Source organism: Nematolebias whitei, chromosome 15 (genome assembly GCF_014905685.2).
Source record: "Nematolebias whitei isolate Nwh7 chromosome 15, NemWhi1, whole genome shotgun sequence".
In the NCBI taxonomy this organism is placed as follows: domain Eukaryota; kingdom Metazoa; phylum Chordata; class Actinopteri; order Cyprinodontiformes; family Rivulidae; genus Nematolebias; species Nematolebias whitei.
In genome coordinates this window covers 45,702,450-45,711,184 of record NC_056512.1, presented here as the reverse complement: position 1 = coordinate 45,711,184, position 8,735 = coordinate 45,702,450, and the positions used below count along the sequence as shown (strand labels likewise).

At 45.9% G+C, this 8,735-nt stretch overlaps 2 protein-coding genes across 2 annotated transcripts in view; one reads left to right on the top strand and one right to left on the bottom strand.

The window, feature by feature from the left end:
* si:ch211-278a6.1 (SRC kinase signaling inhibitor 1) overlaps nt 1–8,735 on the top strand; it is a 301,410-nt gene that overhangs the window by 152,069 nt on the left and 140,606 nt on the right. The window lies entirely within an intron of this gene.
* wnt9b (wingless-type MMTV integration site family, member 9B) lies at nt 4,160–8,104 on the bottom strand. Its single transcript, XM_037689283.1, has 4 exons — nt 7,939–8,104; nt 7,323–7,576; nt 5,984–6,249; nt 4,160–4,821 (listed from the first exon to the last, which is right to left on the bottom strand). The coding sequence occupies exons 1-4, from the start codon at nt 8,022–8,024 to the stop codon at nt 4,360–4,362; spliced, it is 1,068 nt and encodes a 355-aa protein (XP_037545211.1). The 5' UTR covers nt 8,025–8,104; the 3' UTR covers nt 4,160–4,359.

Genomic DNA, 8,735 nt, shown 5'->3' with positions numbered 1-8,735 from the left:
CAGCTCCAGCTCCAGCTCCAGCTCCAGCTCCATCTCCAGCTCCAGCTCCATCTTCAGCTCCAGCTCCATCTTCAGCTCCAGCTCCATCTCCATCTTCAGCTCCATCTCCAGCTCCAGCTCCAGCTCCATTTCCAGCTACATCTTCAGCTCCATCTCCAGCTCCATCTTCAGCTCCAACTCCAGCTCCATCAGGCTGACTGCAGCCCGCCCTCACCGAGAAACCTCACCACAAATATACGTCAGTCCCACTGAAGTGACCAGGTGTGCACAGTGCAGATGTGTGCACAGTAAAGGTGTGTGCACAGTGCAGATGTGTGCACAGTGCAGATGTGTGCACAGTACAGGTGTGTGCACAGTACAGGTGTGTGCACAGTGCAGATGTGTGCACAGTACAGGTGTGTGCACAGTGCAGATGTGTGCACAGTGCAGGTGTGTGCACAGTACAGGTGTGGACACAGTACAGGTGTGTGCACAGTACAGGTGTGGACACAGTACAGGTGTGTGCACAGTGCAGGTGTGTGCACAGTGCAGATGTGTGCACAGTGCAGGTGTGTGCACAGTGCAGGTGTGTGCACAGTACAGATGTGTGCACAGTGCAGGTGTGTGCACAGTGCAGATGTGTGCACGTACAGTTAGATAGCAACTCCCTGCCCTCACATTGTTTTCCCCTTGCAGACCTGCTACAAACACAGTTTGCACCCCTGCTTGGTCCAACGCCCGCCCCCACCCACCCCTGCTCATAGCAGCCACCCCTGAGGCGAGTGCGTGCAAACCTGGCTGTAGACTCAGCAGCCCCCCCATCGCTGCACCCCTTCTGCTCAGAGTACAGAGGGAAATGAAGGCTTTTGGAGTTCATTATGAAACAACAACAGCAGCAGCAGGGGATCGGCCTCCTGGGGCCACAAAGTCTCCCCCATCATCCCTCCATCCTTGTCTTTCTTCTTGATGTCCTTCAATATTTCCACCTGAGTCCACCGTTCGTGATATGCTGTTCAGTCTTTTTTATTAATCCTGCAGCTCTGCTAAGAAGAATGCCGTTTCTTTTAAGCTGAATGAAGTTAAATATTTATCTGAAATATTACAGTTTGATCAGTTAATATAGTGAGTCAGTAGTGAAGAAATATGAACTTGGCTGACCTCAGCCTTTGGAAAGACGCTTATACAATTTCAAACAGGACCCAAGATTTATGTGCGTAGAAACATTATGCTGCTGCACAAACATGTAATTCCTCAAAAATATTTAAAAAGCATTGCTTATAAAGAGCTTTTGGAATGGATTAATTCAATAATGTAAAGATTGAATCTTTTTCATACACAAGAGTTGGTCATGAAGTTCCTCAGGGTTCAGTGCTTGGACCAAAACTCTTTACGTTTCCTTCCATTAGGTGAAATTAGTTTACAACATGGGTTAAATTCTCATTTTTATGCTGATGATACACAGTTCCATTTATCCATAAAAGCTGATGAATTCTATCCGAAATGCTGCTGCCAGAGTTCTGACGAGCGTTAAAACGAGAGCTCGCGTTTCTCCTATTTTAGCTTCTCTGTGGTTCCCTGTAAAATTCAATATATCATTTAAAATCTTGCTTCTAACATATAAACCTCTCAGCAACTGAGCTCCATCCCATGTTAAACATGTTATATATTCACCTAGCAGAGCTTTTCATTATCTAACTTTAGGTTTACTCGTGGTTCCTAGAGTTTGTAAAAGCAGAAGGGGAATCCGAGCATTGTGTTATCCGACTCCTCTCTTGCGGAGCCAACTTCAAGTCTCTGAGGCCGACACGGTTTCCTTTTAAGACTAAGTTGGCTTGGGTTTCTTGAAGTATCCTTTAGTTGTGCTGTTGTAGGCTTGGACTTCTTGAGGACGCGCTCTCTATAGATTTGCTGTTGTTATTGTCACTATGAAACGACTCCCATAGATTTTATGTTGAGCTCTTTGGTAAGAGCTGCTGTTTTAAATGTGCTTCATAAATAAAGTTGACTTATGTTCTCTGCTTGTCATCTCATAGAAACCTTCCAGTCATCTGAACCCCCAGTCAGTTGAAGCAGACGGCCGCTTGTCCTCAGCCTGGTTCTGCTGGAAGTTCCTTCCTGTTTAAAGGGAGTTATTTCTTTCCACTGTCGCCCAAATGCTGCTCTGGACGTGGGATCACGAATTGAACATTTGTTGCAAATGTAGCCATTTTGGTAAATCTTTGAAAATAATGTTTTCCTAAATCACATGCAAGATTGTGAGATTTCACACTGAGATTATATGAAGTTAATGACTCTCAGCTACTATTTCACAAATTTTAGCTCAATATCTGTTAAATTTACCGAGTTAGAGCCAATGTCTATTAGTTGTGAAGGCCACATTGAACTGGACTGACTCCAAAAGTTAATCAATAGATGCACATCCAATGATTATTTTCTGGGTTTCAATAAAAGCATTCAATTGGTTCACAAATTATTTGGGTAACAAACACAGGCAAAAACATTATCGCCCGCAGATTTGCTCTAATAATGCCGGACTGTACGCCCATAAGGAGATTTTTTAAGTAATTAAACCTGTGAAATGCTTCAAAACTTGACGTCTCAATACGTAATAATAAAGTGTAATTATAATAACGAGGGAGAAGCATCAAAAGCTTCTGAGCTGTAAATACTTCACACAAAAGGCCTCTGCGCTGCAGGTTCACATGCAAATTATGATTCACGGATAATGGCACGTAAACGGTTCCCCATCAAAGTTCTGGGGCAGCCCATTATAACTTTCTAACAGTCATTTGGGGGTGAAATGCTGTGCACAGCCGCGGTCCTCTGAGTCAACGCTTTGGTCATCATGGCGTGCTGGCCAGGGGCAGAACACCTGTAAGAACCCACCCCTCGGATTTTACTGTAGGCTTGAGGGTGACGCAGCGCGACCGCATCATTTTCAGATGAAAAGCAGAGCAGGCGTCATGAGCAGGAAGTGGTTTCACTCGATGGGTGCAGAGTTTCAGGCAGGTGGATTCATCTGTGCGTTTGTGTCGGTGGGCGACCGAGAAAAACAACAAAACACACAGCTCTTACAAATGTACGACTCTTTATTCATCTTATCTGTATTAAATAAAAGTGTGAAGCAACAAGATAAAAACTTTGGACTAACGGGTTATATATTTTACCACATTCACGGGGCCTGTACAGACATCTAACATACGATGTTTCAAAGGAAAGCAGAAGGAAAGACAAGTATCTACAGAGATCACTCCGCACAGCTCGTAAATCTTACAGATATTTGACAAAAAGTTGAAGTGAGGTAGAAAATTACAATTCCGCGTTGGCAGACGCCTCGAGCCCCGACGTGAGTTATATACAGGATCACTCGGATAAAACATAAACGCACGCTTTTAGGTCTTGCGTGCACTTTCGACCTGCACACATGGACAAAGAGAAGTGGAGTAAACACGGTCATTTTCTTTGATTAGCAATTAGGGAAAACAAGGAGCACGATTCACTTCAAAGGCACGAAGAACAACGATGTAATTTGGACTCTGAAAGCAGAAGTTTGGAGAAGCCATAAAAGTGTATGAACATGTGTGCGTCTATAAATACTTAAAGAGGAAAAAACAGTTGGTGTGAACCCAAATTGAGCAGAATTTCTAGAACCTTGCAGGGTTTCCCTCTGTGTTACCTTTTCCTTTTGTTCTGCTTTGCACATGTGGAGATTTCCATAGACATTTCCATACGAGCAACTGAAAAACCCAGCGTTCTTCTTGACACGATCACCCTGTTAATGCATGTAGCAATGTACATCAGCTTCCAGTGGTTCTGTTCAGACTATAACATTAAAAATACACCTTGTGGAGCAAATTAAGTGCTTTGTTTCCACCCATTAAAGAACTTTAAACGTTCTCCACAGCAGTCACAGAGACAGGCAGGTAAGTTCCTCAACTGAAGCCTTACCGGCAACACTTGATCATAAGATTTAAAATGTAAAGCAGCGGTATGACAGACAGAGATCGGCACAATAAATAGTCACACCAGAAGGATGAACACCAAACAAAGTCCGTGTCAGAGCTCCCATCCTGCTGGCTGAACCCAGTCCAGGTCTTGATTTTATTGTTACGTTTCAGGAGCCAGCTTCGCTCTTTTCCCAAAAAGTGGGATTTCAGTGCATCCAGCGAAAGAAAACATCCAGCACCTCCAGTCAGCTGCTGCAAATCAAACCAGTGATGATTAGCAAGTCTCCAGTAATATGATAGGGTTACATTTTCCTCCCACAACAACATGCAAGTCACGAACGGGATCTGCTCTGACGTGATTCAACATCAGTCTTTGTCACATTTTCTCACTGCTTTCCTTTTTTTACCTCAAGTCTTCCATTTTCTATTTTGTTTATGCATTTTTGCAGGTGTACACCTCCTCCTCCCTCACGCACGTCTGACACTCCACGTGGCAGCACCAGCGCACCTGGCAGTGGCAGGAGAGGCTGGTGAGGCGCAGGGCCGTGTTGTAGCCGCGGCCGCAGCACAGACTCTGACAGCTCGTGTCTTTGGTGCAGGACCGGCCCCCCGTGCCGGGCGAGTAACGGGACGGCCTGCAGAAGCTTGGCGAGTCCTCCAGGTAGACCAGGTCCGTGTTGCGGAGGCTCTGGCCGTGGCGACGAGGGCCGGCGAGCTCCGTCTCCCCCGTGGCCACGTTGGTGACGCTCAGCACCCTCATGGCGTTGTCGTATCGGTACTTGAGCAGCCGCCCCGTGTCGTGGAAAGGCGACAGCTGCTTCCAGCAAGTCCGCACGGCACAGGAGCCGGAGACCCCGTGGCACTTGCAGGTCGTTTTCAGTCCACTCTTTACTGCCTTTAAGAAAACAGGGGGAGGGGGGCAGAAACATCAGATCTTTCAGTTTGATTCATTACCTGGCTTCTTATCTGTGGGGTCTATCTGAAGAGAGGGAGACAGTTTCCTGCAGGGCGCGTTGAGGATTTAGAGGCCTGCAGAGATGCAACTGCAGCTTTTCGCAGAATGGCTCGACGGTGGAGACGCTCCGCTCGTCGCGTTTCAACCACCTCGTGTTCAGCTCCGTCTCTTTCCCCTGCAGCCTGAGGCAGAGGGGACGAGCGGCGCAGACGGGGCTGAAACTCTCCGCCCAACTTCATGCCCGTTCGTGGAAAACGCCGATGAGAATTTCTGTTCGAACAAAACAGTTTCGGATGTGCCCTCTCGGTTTGGGTGAATAGTTCACCGAGCTGGATGGTCAGCGAAGAGGGCACGATCAGTCAGGCTGAGAGCTGCTGTCGTGGCGGGGCCAGAGACAGGTCAAAGCGAAAGAGCCGGAGGGCTTGAAAAGGTCTGCTCAGTTCCTCCCTTTGCAGGTATGAACCCCTCCGGGGGGCTTGGGAGCACAGGGGGAACCTAAACCACTTGTTTTTCTGTAAACTCTTTTCAGTGTAAAACTTTTAGCTCAGTCGAGATGAGATAAGATGGAGCTCTTCCTGTTGTGTTGTTCCTCCTTGTCCCCACCGGCTCTGTGTGTAGGTGTGAGCTACAAGAGCAACACCCCCGGGCTCGTTTTCTGAGCCTCAGAGTGGTGGTTATGAACGTTAAGTGGATTTATGAAGAGCACAGGGATCCAGTAAGTGGGAAAAAATGCTTGCTCGTATATTAAAAAGAGGCCACGGTTATAATCGCTCTCTTCGACACGAGGCCTTTAATTTTGTGTTGGCCCGCACAGCAAGCTTTATCATGCCTGAGAACACCTGGCTCCAATGATCCCTCAGCCATCTTGTCTCCTCGCTGCATCTACTTTTACCCACCCAGGCCAAACATGGCAGAAAATACGAGGGGAAGGGTCTGACTGGAAGACAACTGTTCAGCGGAGGTTTTGTATCACCTGATGCTATAAACTCTTTCAGGCTGGAGTTGCAGCCCGAGTGTTCAAGTCAAATGTTCTATTTGTGGTTGTTGCAGGTTTTTATCAGGACTGAACGGCTGAACTTTGGGTTTACCTCTCAGCACTCACCCGAATTCCAACGTTGATGTTGTGGGCGTCCATCTGAGCCCTGAGGTCTTTGCTGACCCTTTTTTGACCGAGGAACTTCTTGAGAAACTTGGTGCTGTATTTCAGGTTGTCACCGCAGACCCCCCACTGCCACGCTTCTCGGTGCTGGATGCCGGGGGAGTCGTCGCACGTGCACCTCTCCATCCGGCCCGAGCTGCACGCTTTGGCGAGGGCATGGGTCAGCGCTGCAGAGGACACGGCCAGCAGGAAGGCGGTCTCCTTGAACGCTGGAATGAAAGGAAAAGGCATCAGAACAAACGTGTTAAACAGTTAAAAATGTGAGGCAGAGCTGTGAATGCTAATAAAATGTATTTTTGTTTGACTCATTAATCATCGATCCCCCTGACGTCATAGTTTACAACATCCTCAGCAGTTCTGTAAGTTTGTATCATAACTTCTCTTTTGACCTTTCCTGCACTGTTATTTCCTTCACCCAGAGCCACCACCAGGGTATATTTTGATCCAATTAATTGTTATTTTGACTAGGAAGGATTTTCCCAGATGAAAGTGGGCAACCACACCACCCTTTTCCTCTGGGAATGGCCGTTTTCCCTGAGATAAAAATAACCACAGGGTTTCTGTACGGCTCTGCTCCCTCATTAAACTGCACTTATACGCTGACCTGCTCATGTGCTCCCACACACTCACATCCATATGCATAAAGCCATTCTGTGTGCACAGCAGATATGAAGATCTTTATCCGATAAAGTTGCGGTAACAAGCTGCAAAGGACAGTTATGATTTTTTTAAGCTAACAATGTTATTCTCAGATTTTTTTTTTTTGCTTTGCCACAGCTGCAGTTGAGTTTCATCATGAAAAAATGTCTAAAGTTACTAAAATGTTGTGGAAGTTACTATAAAAAAACGTTTTCTTGTTTAATTTCAACTTGTTTTTTGAGTTGAAAGATCATAAAACCTCCTAAATAACTCAGACAAGCCAACAAAACCAATCAAAACAACTTGTATTTGCCTATTTTTACAAATTAATTACACAAACTCTGTTTTTATGAAACTTTAAAAGTACTGAGCACTCATTTAACTTTTACTAGACAAAACAAATATAAGAATATTATGGAAAACAGTTTTTTTGTTAGTTGTTCACTCACAGATCTGAAGATTTGTCTGTACATATTGTGACAAACGTGAGAAGTTGATGTGAATCATTTCACTTCAGCTTTTCGAGTTTTGGACTTTTAGCACAAAACTTGACCAGTTTCAAAGTTTTACAGCAGCAGTCTGACTTTGAACAGAAATATAGTTAATATAAATGCGTAAAAGCAACAAGCAGAGAGTGCCTCACCTCTTTTCAGGAGGCTTCCCCGACCATCCAGGCTGCAGTTCCAGCGCTCGCTCCGGAACTGGTAGCGACACTCCAGCAGGCTGAGGCGCACCGACTCCCGGAGCGTCTCTGCCAGACCCGGCTCCCGGCGGCACATGCGCTTCTGCCGCCGGCTCAGACTCATCTGCTCGCACTGCTTCAGGTGGGCCTTCCCGCTTGGAGATTCATTGGAAAACGGACCTGGTAAAAACACCAAAGGCTCCCGACCTGTCAGCCTATATGAAGACGAGAAACAGAAAAGTGTAAAACTGCGGTAAAATAAAGGCACTCTTTTGGGAACATTCCAATAATTAATATCTAATAAGTAATGTTGTATTTCGAAGATGGTGCAAAAACCGTCTCAACGAATCCACTCAAACTGATTCAGTCAGCTGCAACATAAATTATAAACGCTGATATGTTTCATTGCAACAAAATCTGCCGCAAATCTTTCAAGCAAAATGACAAATTCCAGCAGTTTGAGCGCATTTACGCGTGCGTAATTTGGTTCAAGCGCGTAAAGCCGAAGTTATTATCTTCCCAAGGGAGTAAAACAAACACAACCAATCAACAAATGTATAAAAGTTGATGGTCTGACCCAAAGTAAGCTGCAGCGTGAGAGAGGAGGATGCAGAGCGCAACAGTTCGGAATAAGCAGGCGGTCCTTGGGAGCCTGGAGCGCATTGTGCCGGGTTGGCGCTGTGCCTCATTTCGCTGATTCTTCAACGGAGAAAGTTGGTGCCGTGTGTTCGGCGCGTCTCTTTAAGGGGCTCCCACATGCACAACACTGAGCTGTGACTGCGATGCGCGTGGACCCCTGCTCCGCTGGGAGGCAGGGCTGCATCCTTCTGCCGCACCCTCTCTGGACTCTCCTCAGCACTGATCCTGATGGTTCCCTCCCTCTGAGACGCCACCAGGCTTTCAGCTTAAGAAACACTCGGAACTGTGGCCATCATCGTTTAATCATCTGTTTAGCTACATGTTGCTTGGAAGCTCCTGTTTGCAGGAACTGTTGCATGTCAACATGGTGCTTCCTTAATCATCTGAACTCTTCCACGTGTCACCTCAAATGACAGTCAAAGCTACTTCAAAAACACACACAAGTGGTAAATAATATAAATCCACAATGTAAGGAATAAATCCTTAATTATGACATTGAATCTTAAGTTCATGTTTTTCTTTTGCGCGTAAGAAAATGAGGAACTGCTTGTGCCACATTTGCTCCATCTAGTGGACTCTGAAACCTGAAAGCAAGAGCAAACACAAGTCCAGTTCTAGTTCATTTAAAAAAACACTGCAGAGAAAAAAGACGGTTTACTGGTTTGATGCTTAACAGTTTACTCTAAACATAGATATCTTTGCCGTGAAAATGGTCATTTTGTTTGAAAATAACTT

Bases quoted from the DNA above. Each gene is read 5' to 3' on its own strand.
- wnt9b (XM_037689283.1), bottom strand. From the start codon at position 8,024: ATGCGCTCCAGGCTCCCAAGGACCGCCTGCTTATTCCGAACTGTTGCG. The intron at 7,577-7,938 runs GTCAGACCATCA...GTCTTCATATAG, and splicing joins CACGCTGCAGCTTACTTTGG to GCTGACAGGTCGGGAGCCTT. The intron at 4,822-5,983 runs GTGAGTGCTGAG...GTTTTCTTAAAG, and splicing joins ACATCAACGTTGGAATTCGG to GCAGTAAAGAGTGGACTGAA.